The sequence below is a fragment of the Pleurodeles waltl genome, chromosome 7, assembly GCF_031143425.1.
Source record: "Pleurodeles waltl isolate 20211129_DDA chromosome 7, aPleWal1.hap1.20221129, whole genome shotgun sequence".
NCBI lineage: Eukaryota > Metazoa > Chordata > Amphibia > Caudata > Salamandridae > Pleurodeles > Pleurodeles waltl.
In genome coordinates this window covers 1,465,329,193-1,465,347,261 of record NC_090446.1, presented here as the reverse complement: position 1 = coordinate 1,465,347,261, position 18,069 = coordinate 1,465,329,193, and the positions used below count along the sequence as shown (strand labels likewise).

Below are 18,069 nucleotides of genomic sequence, written 5' to 3'. Positions count from 1 at the left end.
TTTGTTCCAAAAATAAAGTTCCTTTATTTTTGTAACACTGAGTATTTTCTTTCATGTGCGTAAGTACTGTGTGACTACAGTGGTATTGCATGAGCTTTGCATGTCTCTTAGATAAGCCTTGGCTGCTCATCTACAGCTACCCCTAGAGAGCCTGGCTTCTAGACACTGCCTACACTTCACTAAGAGGGGATACCTGGACCTGGTATAAGGTGTAAATACCAGAGGTATCCCCACACACCAGGCCAGCTTCGTACACCAGCCCAAATTAAATATGGAACAGTGTCATCTAGTGCCCTGTTCCCTCCAGTCACTACACTTTGAATCTGAAAAGGAACAGGTGGGTATTGTTGGTACTTAAAATGCTATCCCTGCTCGCTTTTTGGTAACTCCGCGGAATTCCGTGGAGTGAAACTCTGCGAACTCCTATGTTTGTTCCTGGCAATACTGGAGCTATTGATTCTTTTATTACTAACATGACATATTTTACTCACGCTATTCGAGTTTTGGTGGAACCAGATCTATGGGAAGCTGTGGAATCCTGGATAAGTGAGTTAGGGAGGAGTTTTGTTTAAGTAGGTGAATGGTTAGGTAATATATGTGGTGGTCTTCTTCAACCAGTTTTAACACATATAACAATCATAATAATCTGTACAATTGTTCAATTCCTTTTATTAAAATTCCTAGAGCGTATAAGAGAAAGATAACATTGTACGACTAAGAATAATAATAAATTAAGAAAGAGGAAAAGATCAATAGACGTGGAAATGGAAGGCTACAAAGATCGGGTGTATCAACAATCAAAGATGATGGAGGAGAATGTTTTATTACTTAAGAATATGAAAACATCCACTAGCTAGTGGCTGATTATTATTTGTTATTAATGGTGTTTTTACTGATTATTTAGCACTGACAGGGCACTGCGGGACCCAGCTCACACTGCTGGAGTCCTGTAGCACTGACAGGGCACTGCAAGGGGAATCTGACAATGTTAAGAGTGTTCTAAGTGTCTTAAGATGGCAAGTGGCACTGCTGGATGGAGCTCACACTGCTCAAGCCCTGCAGCACACTGACAGGGCACTGCAGGAAGGCTTTGTTACTGCTGGAGTCTTGTATTAATGAGATGGCACCACCGGAGTCCTGTGAAGCTGGTACTGAAGATCTATGGCTCTAACTGGGCACTGCAGGAGGAAGCTGGCACTGCTGCAGTCCTGTATTAATGAAAGGGCGCCAGTCAAGCCTCACTGCTGGTGTGCCGTGGCAGGGACTGCAGGAGGACACTGTCACCGTTCTTTTGCACTGGCAAGGCACTGCAGGAGGAAGCTGGCACTGCTGGAGTTCTGTATTAATGAAAGGGCGCTTTAGCAGTCAAGCCTCACTGCTGGTGTGCCCTGGCAGGGACTGCAGGAGGACACTGTCGCCGTTCCTTTGCACTGCAAGGCACTGCAGGAGGAAGCTGGCACTGCTGGTGTCTTACATTTTTGACATGGAACTGCTAAAGCAAGTGACTCTGGTGGATGGAGCTCACACTGCTCGAGTCCTGCAGCACACTGGCAGGATATTGCTGGCAGAAGTTGGCAATTTTGAACCCCTACGTTATTGAGAGCGTAGAGCATGAGGAGGTTGATACTCCTGCATCATGTGGCAATGACAGGGCACTGCAGGGGAAAGCTGGCACTGCTACCGTCCTATGCCATAAACAGGCGAAGCTGCCACCGAGGTGGCCCCGTCACACTGACAAGGCAGTGGCGGGGGGCACGCACACTCCAGGCCTCTCCAGGGAACTCCAGGGTTCCTGGGCAATGACAGGGAACCATTAGAGGAAGCTGGCACTGGAGGTCCTGTTGCATGGATCGGGCACCACTGGAAGACACTGACACTGCTGTGGTCCTGTTACACTGCCAGGGCACTGCTGGGGGAAGCTCATTCTTCTGGGGCAATTGGGAACTGACCGCGCACCACTGGTGGACGCTGGCACTGTTCTGGGCCTGTTAAACACTGACAGGAAGCGCATGCTTCTGGGGTGCTGTGGCACTGAGAGGACGCCACTGGCGGAATCTCACACTCATGTTGCACACTCTGTGGACTAAGCACACACTGCTGTGGTACTGGGGCACTGACAGGACGCTACTGGGGTCCTGTGGCACCGACAGGGTACCACTGGAGGAATCTGACGGCACTGGGGTCCTGTGGCACCGACAGGGCACCACTGGAGGAATCTTATGCTATTGGGGTCCTGTGGCACTGACAGGGCACCACTGGAGGAATCTAACGCACTGGGGTCCTGTGGCACCGACAGGGCACCACTGGAGGAATGTGACGCTATTGAGGTGCTGTGGCACTGACAGGGCACCACTGCAGGGTGTTCTCACTCCTGGGGCCCTAGGGCAAGAACAGGGCACCACTAAAGGAAGCTGATGCTACTGTGGTCCAGTGGCACTGACAGGGCACCACTGGAGGTAGCTCACAATCCTGGGGTCCGGTGGCACTGACTGGGCACAACTGGAGGAATCTAACGCTACTGGGGTCCTGTGGCACTGACTGGGCACAACTGGAGGAAGTTGACACTGCTGGGGTCGTGTACCACTGACAGGGCACAGCTGCAGGGTGCTCTCAATCCCGTGGCACTGGCAGGGCACCAATGGAGGATGCTGGCACTCCAGGGAGGAAGCCGATACTTCTACGGTTTTGGTTGGCGCAGTCTCATCAGCAACACGTACACAAACATTTCAATTTTCCTGTTGTCGGCGGACACTGTCTGAGCCAGGGATTAGTGGAAATTGCTCATTCTCTCCTGGATTCGAGACAGACAGGTCCTTTGTCAGGGAGTGGCGGGGCCAGGAAAGCTAGGCGTGGTTGTACCAGCTGGTACCTGATTGGTTGAGGGTATAACTTGGCTTACACTAGCTCCGCTGCAGCAGCAGAACTGAACTATTTCTCCAACAGAAAAGGCAGCCGCTGGCGGTGGCAGGACACTCTGCGATGGCACCAACCTGGATTCAAGGTAAAAATCATGTGTTTGTCTACTCTCTCCTCCGTTCCCCAGGTTTATTAGTTCTCCCCCTCACCCTCTGTCTCTCAGCCTCCTCTTCGACCCATGACTAGCTCTCTGCCGCTTCTCCCCAGCCAGACATGTATCTCCCAGCTCTCCCTTTCAGTCATCACAAGCTCACTGTGTCTCCTCCCCACCCAGGTATGCATCTCAGATCAGCTCTCCCCTTCATCCATCACAGGATCACCGTCTCTCCTCCCCAGCCAGACACATATTTCCAGCTCTCCCTTCATTAATTTTAAACCCGCTGTTCCTTCTCGCAGCCATGCACCAATCAATCAATCAGAATTTGTAGAGCTCACTACTCGCCCGTAAGAGTCTCAAGGCGCTGAAGGTGGGGGTCTTCTGTGCTTCAGTCGAAGAGCCAGGCCTTAAGGTCTTGATGCATCTCCCAGGTCTCCCCTAGATTCATCACAGGCTTTTTGGGTCTCTCCCCCGGCCAACCCTTGCATCTCTTCTGGACACCCTGGTTTGGTCCCCTCAACCTTCACAGACTCTGCATCTGCTTTCACCCTACCACCCACAACCCCCATCAATCAGTGGTTCTTTATCTCCCCTCATTCCTCCCCCACAACTCCCACCCATCACAGCTCATCCTCATCACTCCCATCCATTACAAGTTATTACCCCTCAGCGCTCTCTCTCAATGCAGGTAACTGTCTCTTCTGATCGGCCCGTCACTCCCATCAATCACAAGTCTCTGCCTCTCCTTGTCCTCACAATTTCCATCCATCACCTGTCCACCCTCTCCCTTGATCCTGCCACCTCCCACCCACCACAGGTAATATTTCTCTCCTCATCCTTCCCACCACTAACTTCCATCCATCTCAGCTTCTCCGTCCCCCTCATTGTGAACCCCACAAGACCCATCCATCACAGGTTTTCTGCCAACCCTCATTGCGACCCCGCACAAGACCCATCTATCACAGACTCTATGTCCCCCCCCTCAGTGAGAGACTCACACAACCTATCCATCACAGAGTAACTCTGCTCCCCGTCATTCTGACCCCCAAAAGCCCCATCCACCACAGCCCCCATTGGAGCCCCCTACAAGACCCATACATCAAAGGTTTTCTCCCCTCTCATTGTGATCACTACAAGACACATCCATCACAAAGTCTCTGTCCTCTCTTATCGTGATCCCCCACAAGACCAATCGAGCACAGGTTCTCTCCTCCCCACAATGCGACCCCTACAAGACCCACTCATCAAAGGTTCTCTGTCCTCCCTCACTGTTAACCCTATAAGACCCATCCATCACAGGATCTCCTCCCTCTCATTGTGACCCCCCAAAAGACCCATCTATCATACGTTCTGTGTCCCCCCTCATTGTGAACCCCCATAAGACCAATCCATCAAATGTTCTCTGTGCCCATTATTGTGACCCCCCCAGAACCATCCATCCCAGGTTCTTTGTCCCCCTCATTGTGAACCCCGCAAAACCTATCTATCATAGGTCCTCTATCCCCCTCATTGGACCCCCACAAGACTCATCCATCACAGGTTCTCTATCCTTCCTCCTCACTGTGACCCCAATAGACTCATCCATTGCAGGTTCTCTGTCCCCCGTCATTGTGAACCCCAAAAAACCTATCAATCACAGGTTCTCTGTCGCCCCCTCACTGTGAGCCTCACAAGACCCAACCATCACAGGTTCTCTGCCAACCCTCATTGTGACCCTCACAAGACCCATCCATCCCAGGTCCCCGCACTTCATCGTGGCCCCACTACAAGACCCAACCATCACAGGTTCTCTGTCCCCCTCATTGTAAACCCAACAAGACCAATTCACATGTGCTCTTTCCCCCCACATTGTGCCCCCAAAAGACCCATTCATCACATGTTCTTTGTCCCCCTTCATTGTGAACCCCACAAGACCCATCCATCACAGGTTCTCTCTCCCCCCTCATTGTGACCCCCACAAGACACATCCATTAGTTCTCTCCCCCTCAGTGTGACCCCCACAAGACACATCCATCACACGTTTTCTGTTCCCCATCATTGTAACCCCCACAAGTAACATCCGTCATAGGTTCTCTGTCCCCCTCATTGTTAACCCTACAAGACCCATCCATCATAGGATCTCCTCCCTCTCATTGTGACCCCCCAAAAGACCCATAATAGGTTGTGGGTCCCCTCATTGTGAACCCCCTAAGGGGGGTCCATCAAACGTTCTCTGTGCCCATTATTGTGACCCCCCCAAGAACCATCCATCTCAGGTTCTCTGCCCAACTCATTGTGAAACCTGCAAGTCCTATCCATCGTAGGTTCTCCGCCCCCCCCCCATTGTGACCCCCACAAGACTCATCCATCACAGGCTCTCTGCCACCCCTCATTGTGACCCTCACAAGACCAATCCATTAGTTTCTCTGCCCCCTGCTTCATCGTGTCCCCCTCCACAAGACTCAACAATCACATGTTCTCTCCCCCCTCATTGTGACCCCCACAAGACATATCCATTAGTTTCTCTGCCCCATCATTGTGACCCCCACAAGACACATCCATTAGAGTTTATCTGCCCCCTCACTGTGACCCCCACAAGACACATCCATCACACGTTTTCTGTTCCCCATCATTGTAACCCCCACAAGTAACATCCATCACAGGTTCTCTATCCCCCTCATTGTTAACCCTACAAGACCCGTCCATCACAGGATCTCCTCCCTCCAACCTCTCATTGTGACCCCCAAAAGACCCATCTATCAAACATTCTCTGTGCCCATTATTGTGACCCCCCCAAGAACTATTCATCTCAGGTTCTGTGTCCCCTCATTGCGAACCCCGCAAGACCTATCCATCATAGGTCCTCTGTCCCCCTCATTGTGAACCCCACAATACTCATCCATCACTGGTTCTCTATCCCTCCTCATTGTGACCTCAATAGACTCATCCATCGCAGATTCTCTGCCCGTCCCTTATTATGAACTCTACAAGACCCATCACAGGTTCTCTGTCGCCTCCTCAATGTGAGCCCACAATATCCATCCATCACAGGTTCTCTGCCACCCCTCATTGTGACCCTCACAAGACCCATCCATCCCAGGTCCCCCTGCTTCATCGTGACCCCACCACAAGACCCAACCATCCCAGGTTCTCTGTCCCCCTGCTTGTGAATCCCACAAGACCAATTGACAGGCTCTCTTTCCACCCACATTGTGCCCCTCCAAGACCCATCCATCATAGGTTCTCTGTCTCCCCTCATTGTGACCCCCCACAAGACACATCCATTAGAGGTTCTCTCTCCCTTTCATTGTGCCCCCCCCCCACAAGACCCTTTCTTATCACAAGTTCCTTGTCCTCATTCATTGTGAACCTCACAAGACCTATCCAAGACATGTTCTCTGTCCCTATCAGTCTGACCCCCACAAGACCCATCCATTATAGGTTCCTGTCCCCCCCTCATTATGGACTCCACAAGACCGATTTATTAAAAGTTCTCTGTCCCCTCTCATTGTGACCCCTCAAGACCCATCCATCTCAGGATCTCCTTCCTCTCATTGTGACCCCCAGAAGACCCATCCATCACAGGTTCTCTGTACCCCCCCCTCATTGTGAACCCCACAAGACCCAACCATCACAGGGTCTCTGTCCCCGCTCATTTGTGACCTCCCACAAGACCCATCCATCACAAATTCTCTGTTTCCCCTCGTTGTGACCCCCAAAAGACCCATCCATTACAGGTTCTTTGTCCCCCATCATTGTGAACCCCACAAGACCCATCCATCACAGGTTCTCTGCCCCCCCTTATTGTGAACCCCACAAGATCCATCCATCACAGGTTCTCTTCCTCCTTATTGTGACCCCCAAACAACTCATCCGTCATGGGTTCCATGCTCACTCTCATTTTAACCCCTGCAAGATCCATCCATGAGAGGTTCTCTGTACCCCATCATTGTGAACCCCACAACAACCATCCATCAAAGGTTTTCTGCCCCCCTCATTGTGACCCCAAAGGAATCACATGTTCTCTGTCATCCCTCATTATGAGCCCCTACAAGTCCCATCAATTATGAGGTATCCTTCCCCCCTCATTGTGACCTCTACAAGATCGATCTGTCAGAGGTTCTCTGTGTTACCTCATTGTGAATCCCACAATCCCCATCTGTCACAATGTCTTACCACCAGCTCGCTGTGACCCTTCCCCCACCCCACAATTCCCATCCATCACTGGTTCTCTGTCTACCCTCATTGTGAACCTCACAAGATCCATCCATTACAGGTTCTCTGTCCCTCCTCATTGTGAACCCCACAAGACCCATCCCTCACACTTTCTCCATCCTCCCTCATTGTGACCCCCCCCCACAAGACCCTTCCATTACACTTTCAATGTCCCCCATCATTGTGACCCCTCCCACAAGACCCAATTGTGGACAGTTTCTCTATACTCCCTCATTGTGACCCCAACAAGACCCTTTCATTACAGTTTCCATGTCACCCGTCATTGTGACCTTCTCCCCCACAAGACCCACCCATTGTGGGTTCTCTCTACCCCATCATTGTGACCCCCCACCCCACAAGACCCATCCATCACAGGTTCTCTGTTCCCCTTCACTGTGATCCCCCAAAAGACCCATCCATAACATGTTCTCTGTCCCCACCCCCTCTCTTTGCAAACACCACAAGCCCCATCCATCACAGGTCCTCTGCCCCCCGTCAATTGTGATCCCCACAGGTTCTCTGCCCCTCCACTCCATCATTGTGAACCCCATCAGACACATCCATCACAGGTTCTATTCCCACTCATTATGAGCCCCACAAGACCCATCCACCACAAGTTCTCTGTCCACCTCATTGTGACTCCCCCCAAGACACATCCATCACAGGTCCTCTGTCCCCGTCATTGTGACCCCCACAAGACCCATCCATCACAGTTTCTATGCCCCCATCATTGTGACCCCCACAAGACCATTTCAACATAAGTTACCCCCCCCCCCCATTGTGAACTCCATAAGACCCATCCATCACAGGTTCTTTGTCCTCCCTCATTGTGACCCACCCTCCCAGGCACATCCAGCACAGATCCTCTGTCCCCATCACTGTGCCCACCACAAGACCCATTCATCAAAGTTTCTATGTCCCCCATCATTGTGATCCTCCCACAAGACTCATCCATCACAGGTTATCTGCCCCTACACCCTGTCATTGTGAACACCACAAGACCCCTCCATCACAGGTTCTCTGCCCCGTCATTTTGAACCCTACAAGACCCATCCATCACAAATTCTCCGTTGCTGTCATTGTTACCCCCAAAAGACCCATCCTTCACAGGTTCTCCCCCCCTTCATTTTGACTCCTACAAGATGCATCCATCACACGTTTTCTGCAACATCCCTTATTGTGAACCCCCCACACAAGAACCATCCATCAAAGGTTCTCTTACCCGCCCTCATTTTGACCCTCACAAGATGCATCACTCTCACGTTCTCTGCCCCCCCACTGTAACCCCCAGACCCATCCATCACAAGTTCTTGTTCCCCCCTCATTATGATTCCCACAAGACTCATCTATCACAGTTTCCCTTTTCCCCCAACCCCACAATACGCATCAATCACAGGCTGTCTCCCTAACCTCTCTGTGACCTCACCCTTTCTCCACTCTCCAGTCTATCACATGTTCTCTGTCTCCCCTGATCAAGCCATCAGGACCACCTCTTTCATTCTTCACAGGATATCGGCCCTCCTCCTTGTTTCTCCTCACTGTGCACTCTCTCACTCACTGGCTCTCTGCCGTTCCTCATCCTGTGTACTCAGTCATCACTGGCTCTCTGTCTCTCCTCATCCTGTGTGTCTCCCCTCACTCCATGCATTCATCAATAGCGGACTCTCTCACCTTGTGTACTTAGCCATCGCCCGCTCACTGTCTCTCATTGCTGTGCATTAATCTATTACTGGCTCACCATCTCTCCTCACCCACTGCACTCAGCAATCACTGGCTCTCAAACTCTCCTCATCATGTGCAGTCTTCCATCACTGGCTCTGCCACTCCTCACTATGTGTACTCACCCATCATTGGCTCTCTGTCACTCCTCATTATTTGCATTCAGCATCACTGGGTGTCAGTCTCTCCTCACCCTGTGCACTACTCCATCAGTGGATCTCTGTCTCTCATCACCATGTGCACTCAGCCACTCACTGGCTCTCTGTCTCTCCTCACTGTGCACTTACTAATCACCGAATGATGGCTCTCTGTTTATATATACATATATTTATCTTACCAATATGTCAGAACCCATTTCCGAAGGCCACGGGACATACAGGGGCTACTTATGGAGAGTTGAGGCCTTTTCCTCCTCCTGTGCAGGGGCCCAACCACTACAGATCCTAAGCAACTGGGCCACATACTCTTTCTGCACTTAACTCTCAGTGGTAGCTGTGGTGAAGCAGTCAAGGCGCCCATTAAGCTGGGGTGAGATGTAGACACAGATCAGTGAACAGACTAATCAATCGACGTGCACAGAGTACAAATAAATAAATCAATGTCAGTCAAATACTTGCTTTTATAGGGAAAGAAGTATTTTATTTTTAACTCTACACATGCAAAGGAATAAGACATTCAGGAGCAACAGCACAATCACCTTGAGGTCGGGGCTCTGATAGTTGTCAGGCAAATACATGTCAGACCCTCCGTCGTGTAACATGTTCAAGGTTATTCCCAATTCAATGGAGTCCGCATCAGAGAATGCTCACTATTAGGCCATACTCAAAAGTTTGCGTTTTAGTAAAAAAATATCTATGGTGCCACAGCATAGTTAATGGCGAGTACCCCGGGGTCCAACCTTTCCAGTTGACGTCTTACCCAATTCCGCAGCATGGAAGCGTTCAGTAGCGCAGCAGGTTCTCTTTGCATGAGCACCCGCAAATCCTGCTCTGCATGGAGAAGTAGGGCTTCCCGTGGCCCTCACCGCAGCACCTAGCAGCTTAGGCTCTCTCTCGCGCCTTTTTTCTTTTGAACCAATTTTTATTGATTTTAACATAACATCACATAAGCATGTCATATACCTACGGATACAAGAGGCGAGGTCATGGGAAGCGTTCCTGTAAAGGGCCTGGACGTTGTATGACAAAGTACTTTCCAGCAGGAGTACTGGTCCTAAATTACAAGCAGGTAAGTAAACAATAAGAACTTTTAGGTGATAGCAGCCGTTCATGCAATATAGCTAAGTAAGGAGTGGTATGTGTGCATTATGGCCCTAAGGGCGAGCCCTCCTATCTTATAGTACATTTCAACACGTTGAGGTAGTGCTATGCTCATATGGAGTCAGAACGTTTCTCATATAATAACAACCACAAATGGGAGCCCAAATTAATGGAAGAGACAGACTAACTGACTGTGCAGCGCGTCAGAGTACCATAGTGGGTAAGGAGTCATAAAAGGGTTCCCTCATTCCAGTAGGTCTTCCTTATGTCCTTGTAGCTCGTGGAGCAGAGCAACCTATTCTGTTTTTATGGGGACCCTGTGAAGGCCAGTAGCCTCCTCATGTCTGAGGGTCACAGATAAGATACAGCCTTGCCCCATTTGAGAGTTGCTGCACACCAATACTGTAAATCTGGTAGTGTGCTTGCTTTCCAGTGCATGGCGATGGATCTCCAAACCATGAGCAGCGCCAGTTCTAAAAAGGGTTAGTATAAAGCCAGGACTCCGCACTCAATGGAGCACAAACCTGTGCGTTCAGTGATGTCAGCGCATCAGTGACCTCCTGCATTAGGGCTGCCACCATCTGGCAGCTCCAAAACATATGGGCCATCTAATGCTCCGCACCTAAGACTGCTTGAGGTGGAGCTGAATGCCTTGTGTAAGTGCTCCAGTGTGAGATATGCCTTGTGCAGGATATTATGTTGGATATATTGGAACTTATATTTGCAAGAGATTTTGCGTGGTTATGTTAAGGTCCTTTCCCATTCCATTTGTGTCAGGTTGCGCCCTATGTCACACTCCCACTTCTGTCTAGTGTACTCCAGAGGATAATACGTGAGTATGCCTGGATCCCAGTCAACCATGTGATCGGTCTGGGGCCACTACCTATGGTATGGTGTGTACCAGGGGATGTGTTTTTTATGCTGTCAGCTATCTGCCAGAGTCGCTGCATTTTGTACCACGAAGTGTCCCACAGGTAAGTTGCAGTCCATCTGTAACTGCGCAAGAGTATCAACTCCCACAGCTTCCCATGTTTCGAGAGCCTCCCTACTAATCAGGCCTCTGAAGTGGTGGATAGAACTAAGGGGAATCTCTGGCATGTATGGTGTCAGTGCTGGCATCAATCGCAGGCTCTCTCTCTCTCTCTCCTGAGCAGTGCTGCCAGAGTTCTCTTAGTTGTCAACGCAGCTCCCACATTGTCAGGATGATGTAAGTTGGCTTTACCCAGTGGAGGGGATCTTTTCTTCAGCTCCCGAGTGGAGCCCAAGAGGAAGGGATGTCATCCTCAGCAGTCCTCAGCGGTCAGTCGGTGGCAGTTTCCTGGCAGTGCTGGTCCAACCTGGCAAACGTAGCCTCAGTCTGTCCTTCAGACAGCAGCCCAAAACCTTCAGCAACGTTGGAACCTGCAGGTCTTCCTCGCATACTGGGTTGCCGCTGTACTGGATACTATAACCACAAGCTTCTCTGGCACAAGTTCCCCAGACAAGATGACTATGAGTCTTAGCACTTCTCACAGTAGCAACTCTGTCTGTGGCCCCCTCTGGTACTACCCCATCCAGTCCCGCACAGCACTTAACTCATGTCTTAGTCCACGGGGGTGCTATCTTGGCATACGGGGGTCACCGAGCAAACATTGTACATGGGCAACAACCTGATCAGTGCTCAGCCAAATCCTCACACTTCACACATTGAGTCCTTACGGTAGGGCTTCCCACTGGACCTCACTCCCAATGCTTTCCTCTTCCTCACAGGGTACACTGGGCAGGTGGTCTTGGTTTTCCTGGGTGATGTTCCTTCACCCAGCAGGGAGACTGGCAGGCCTTTGCCCCCAGTCCTGATCACAGGCAAAAGTATTGCAGAGTTTCTCCTTCTCACACAGCCTATGAGGCTGCTTGGCATATAACAAAGTTTGAGGTCTCAACCTCCCCCTTCTTATAGTCTGTTTCTAGACACCAAAATGTAATTTAGAGTCTGAATCTTTGAGGCATTATGTTGGGGAGTCTGCGTCCTTTGAAATGTCCACTTCCCTTTTTCTTCTTTCCCCTTGAAAGGATGTCTGTACTGGCAGGCATGACCCTAAAGCTGATTGACCCACAACACTATTCATGGGAGTAACAAGGGTTAAACCTGGATGTCATCCATAGAGATATGTGCATCAAAATGTTAATCCTAGACTCCCAGCCCTACCCTTTATGATTCCCTTATCAGCCCCATCTCCTTTCCTGACATGTTCTCAGGTCCCGTCCTTGTGATCGAGCACTGAGTCAAAGAGCGGCCTTTTGATGTATAAAGGAAGTCTCTTCTTCCTTTCCACATGTGTGTCCCATTCAGCTCACAGGAGTTCAGCAATACACAAATCTGTCTGGGAGAAATGCCTCTCCTCCTTATGTCTTCACCAGGCAGGCCCGGGCTTCCCAAAATGGAACCCAGGTGCCTCCATGTAATGTGCCATTGCAGGCACATTTACTCAGTGTACATTCACAGCATGCTTACTGTCCAGCACTGTTACCTCCATGCATTGTAGCATTACAGGTACACAGACATTCAACACACATGTTCAGTCTTGGTGCACTGCTCAGTACTGTATGCTTTCTGTAGTGTACCAGAGTGTGCTATTTACAAACAAGCACTCTGCCATCACACACACTTATCACGTGAGCACTGTACAACACTTCACCCTTCATGTATTGTGCTTCATGCAAGTACACACAAATCCACCACATTATGCATGCACAGCACTACAGCTTTCATGCCATTTATTCCTCCTGGCCATATGTACGCTTAGTAGATGCACTAATCCCGCATGTACTACACAGTACTGCTCTACCACTGTCCTGTACCTCTCCTAGGCACACATACATCCAGTGGCGATTCATAACTCCTGCGCTGTGTGAGCTGGTAAAGTAGAAAACTCTAGGACGTGCACAGTGAGCAGGTAGCGTACCAATTTCTAAGATGCTCAGGGTGAGCAGATAGAATAGGACACTCTAGGAGGCTCAGGGCTAGCATGTATAGTAAGTAGAAAGCACAAGGATACTCGGGTGGGCAGGTAGAGTAGAGACTTTCTGAGTGCTCAGGTAGAGCAAAAGGTCTTGGACACTGAGGGTGAGCATGTACGGTGCAGTGAGTTCTCTGAGATGTTAAAAATAGTTGATGTCTTACAACAAGAGCACTGTGATGATGAGGTTAGCAGAGGCTTTATGCTGGACATCAATTGAATATAATTGTGACCACCAAGCCTCTGGGTGTAAATGATACAGAGTGCAGAAGACAGCAGAGGTCGTACTGCGAATGTTCTGCTATCCTGAGTCCTACAACCTGGACAACTGCATGCTGTTGAGGAGCTAAATCTAGAGAGATGTGTTGTGTTTGGTCCTAGATCTATAGAGTTTAGTTCTATGCTATGTACAATAACTCTTAAGAAACTATCATTTAATGATGTCTCTATGTGCATTTTGATATCAGTATGAGTGGAAACTCAAATACTGTTTTCCCAATGTATGAATCACTTTGAACTTTTTTGTGACAACATTAAAGCTCCAATGTCCCAAGAAAAATACAAACCTTGACACAGCAGTGTGAGGGGATGTCTTGATCATGTCACCTGGAAAGTTTCATCTGAAGGCTTGTTTAATTTTCATTGCTGTGGATGAGAGCAGTTCTTCACATTTTTTAGAAAGGTAAGAGACCACAATGTGGCCCTCTATGAATTTCTTTCATGACACTAATTTGTTACCAGTACAAAGGTGCACACTGAGACCCAGTGCCGGTGCGGCTCAATTCTGTAAAGATTTCCATTTTACCTCACCTGTGTTCTCAAACTGCAAAGACAGAGATAATGGTATGTGACAATGGGATAAAAACCAACCTACGGACATATGGCCCATGGAACTGCTCCATCTACATCGAGAAAAGGGAAAAAACTTAGGTTAACCATGGATTCAGATCTTTCACTGTAGCACATCAACCAAGCCACAAGAAACACAATGGAAACACAGCAATGTATCATTCATCACCTTGGATACCAACAAAACTACAAGTTATCCTCCCTCTCGTGACCTCCAAGCTTGACTTTGCCAGTAGCCTATACTTTGGTATACCATGTTTGATCATACACAAAAAGCAACAAATCCAAAACAAAAGCAAGGCTTCTCCTCCTTCACCCAATGAACACATGACATCAGTTCTGCAATCAATTCGTGGATCACCTTGGACCCATGCCTCCTTACATCTTTTGGTCAATAAAGTTAGTCCTATATTTACATTTCCAATCTGTCTCTGTAATCTGCCCAAGTATCTCTCACATGGAAAAAAGCCTCTCCTTAAGAAACCAATAGCTGATTCCACTCTCTTCTCCAACCACAGCACTTTTTTCGCCATTGCTTCTTCCTGCCAAGATCCTTAAAGCAGTAGTTAGTACTAAACCTCTTTCCTAATTAGAAGAATACTCCCTTCCAGAAGCCATGCAGTCAGGCATCAGGCCACTACATACTTGGAGTCAGCCCCATTAGCCGTTACTAACAATCTCAGCGCCATCTTAGATCAGTGTGGTTCGGCGGAACTCCTCCTTTTCAATCTCTCTGCAACCATTGACATGGTTTCACACCATGGCCTTCTCTCCAGGTTACCAGATACACATTTTGGCATTTGCAAAAAAAGCTCTGAGATAATGTAACACCTTTCTGGCCAAGAGGTCAGTTTTTCTTTTTGTTCCTTTCCATTCTCGATTATCTGTGGTGTTCTGCATGGTTCATCCCTTAACCCAACGCTATTCAACATCTACATCTTGTGGCATAACTCTGGTCTCCAATGCCAATGGCACACAAGTCATTGGTTCTATTTCTGAGAACCAACAAATCACTAGCATGACCTTCCAACAGTGCATGCCAGCCACTGCTGACTCTATGTATGATAATTATATGAAACTCATTTGTGAGAATACAGAAGTCTTTTTTTAGTAAGCACTCCGTATCCTGTCTAAGCATGCTTCCTACACCTGTAAGCAATGTAAGAGTTATTTTCGATAACCTAATTGCTTTTGCTAATTTCATTACTAAGGTAACAGAAGTCTGCTTTCTTCTTCAAGGCCTTTTTAAAAATATATATTTTTATTGGTGTTTCCGAGCAATTCTTACCAACTCATCTGTACCATTGGACAGTTATGTATTTCAAACTGTGAGGTTGTGTACAAACATTTATTAGTACCTTGCAGCATAATTTACATTGAAATGTTGTGTCACCTGAGAGCACGCAACAGAGGTACTCCGAACCTACCACTGCGCCAATTAGTCTATATGAGCACATCACCTAATCCAGACAGGCGTGCAAGTCATAGACTGGAGAATAGAAGGAATGTTCCTTGGGTTCTTCATTTCAAAGTCTCCAGGCATCTCCCAGTCCCCAGTGCTCCGCCCGTTCTGTAAACGTCTGCTCCAGTTTTAACATGGTTGAGTCTATCGGTGGCATAGTAGAGTGATCCACATCAGCTACAAATTTAAAGTCTCCCCCAAGGATCCTTGGCTTCTTCTTTGAACTCTTGATGACATGTTTCCACTGCCTCCTATTCATGCAGTTGTACTGCTCTAACCTCCTCTGAAATAGACTACAGCAGCATCCTATATTTGGGAGCTCTTCAACATATTATTCAATGCTTGCAATTAGTGCAAACTGTAGAAACTTGCCGGATCCGTAATATCATCTCAATGACCTGCACTGGTTGCTTGTCACTGAGATGGGCTAAATATATTTAGTTCACAGCCCTGTGGTTTGCGCGCAGCTTTCTGCAATACGGGTGCTGTTTACCTTTCTAAAAAGTTTACTCACCATGCACCAGCAAGGTTGCTTCGTTCCACCAATTTTTCATTACTGGACATTCCCAAAATTAGATGGTGCAAACCTGGAAGAAGATATTTTTCCTTTTTATCAGCTAAACTATGGAACTCACTTTCTCTATATATGCACGCAATTCAAAACCACCTTCTCTTTCAGAAAATAAAATCAAAACCTGTCTTTTCAACAGCAATTGTCATCTATTGATCCAGCTCTTACCTTCCTTTTTCTCCCACATGTGTGTTTGAAAGGTATCAGAAGTGCAAGAACACCCATTGGATAACAGTAGTGCTCTAGAATTCTATATGCATTCATCATTCATTCATTCATTCATCCATTCATTAATTCATTAATTATATGTAGTTAGGCAATCACTGCTCAAAGCACCACCGAGCCTCCCAGGCAAACGGACAAAATACCTACAAACTAAGAGCCAGATTCATCATACTTTCATGCAAAGCAACGGGACACCTTGCTGCACAAAATGGAGAGGGCAGGAAAGCACCATATTTAACATTATGTGCTGCCTTGCACCAATTCAGGCATCCTCGCACAACACAATGGTGCGAGGGTGTCTGCATTGCAGGCAGGAGTGTTTCTGTCCAGGAAGGAGAAGCTCCCTGCACAATAAAATCATCAGAGGAAACGAGGAGAACTAGAGATATTTCTCCTCCTTACATCTCCCCTGGGAAGATGCAGCATTTTGACACACTGCCAAGTTCTCCAGTGTTAGTAAATATGTGAGTGCGCCAAAATCCATGGGTGTTCTTATGGGAACACCAATGCTCTTCCCATGGAATGCCCTCCCAGGGCAGAGTAATAAATGGCAGCGTTCTATGCAGGCTTGCGTTACTCCAGACTTATCAAGCAATGCTTGGCCACACAAGCTGCCTTGCATTGCTTGGTAAATCTGACTTAGGGATTGCGTTGCCCTTGTGATACCCTAAATGACTCAAGGGCAACACAATCCCTTGATAAATCTGGCCATACAAGCCAGCGTTGCAAATCAAGGTCAGCGACACAAATCAAATAGGACACTGGGCTCCAGCACAGCACCATGTATTGGCATACTGTCAGCCACTGGAGGCTGCGCTTTCTGCGTACAAGCCACCAACGCTCAGGAACTCCTTGCCAGCCTGAAGCATTCAGAGATAATGAAATCAACCACTGACCCTGAGATGGAGCAATACAACCCTCTTATCTATACAGGTATGCCCCAGAGCCATAGAACAGTCCCAACCATCACAACGACCTAAACCAGAAACGTCCACCAAATATAGCTTGTAAATGAAGCTGCCATACAGACGGAACTTAATAACTACGCCACCCCTACTGGAAGGTGTGCCTCACAACTAGTCTTGTAAGTAAGTATGTTCTGCCACTTAGCACCTGAAGACCAGCATCCTGCCTGAGATGAAGGACTCCAACCATAACACCCCATGCACTAAGAGCACACATAAAAAAACAATGTTGCCTTGCCCTACCTCTGACCTTTAATCACAAGATGGAGGATGGTAAAACTAGCCTTTCTGACACTTCTTCCTGTCTTAGTCTGATCTAATCTGATGTGGATAACACCAAGTGCCACTCCAATACCTGATCCATCATTCATCAATGGGCCAGGGATATGATACATGAAAGGACCTGTGGGACACTTCTGGCAACTGGAGGACAAAGACACATGTTGCATTAGTAATCTTTAACCAGCTGCTCAATACTAATCAAAGAGGCTTGTGAAGACTAGCGAGATCTCTCGCATAGCAAAGATCACCGGGCACCTCTTTCATAGTGCAGCGATGTAACTCGGACACAAAGGTAGAAAAACATCAATGTTAATGTTTATTTCCAGTTCATTGAGTTTGCTCAGACAAGCCACTACTGTTGCCTTGTCAGGACAAGCTCCAAATAACAAGTAGTGGAACGTTCCCTGCAAGAGCTCAAACAGTGAAGTCCTAATACAAACATTCTACATGCTGGTGCCAAAGCCACCATGACAGTAAGGAATATTTTTTTTTTTTTTTTTTTTTATAAAAACAAACATAAAGAAGAAACAGTAC

At 48.1% G+C, this 18,069-nt stretch overlaps 1 protein-coding gene across 1 annotated transcript in view; it reads left to right on the top strand.

Moving 5' to 3' along the window:
- The first annotated feature begins 2,832 nt into the window (after positions 1–2,832).
- Positions 2,833–18,069, top strand: part of LOC138246502 (immunoglobulin superfamily containing leucine-rich repeat protein 2-like) — a 45,803-nt gene continuing 30,566 nt past the window's right edge. Inside the window, exon 1 of the mRNA XM_069201151.1 lies at positions 2,833–3,001. Within this exon, the coding sequence (XP_069057252.1) occupies positions 2,980–3,001 (22 nt within the window). The 5' untranslated portion in view covers positions 2,833–2,979. The remainder of the gene's footprint in view (positions 3,002–18,069) is intronic.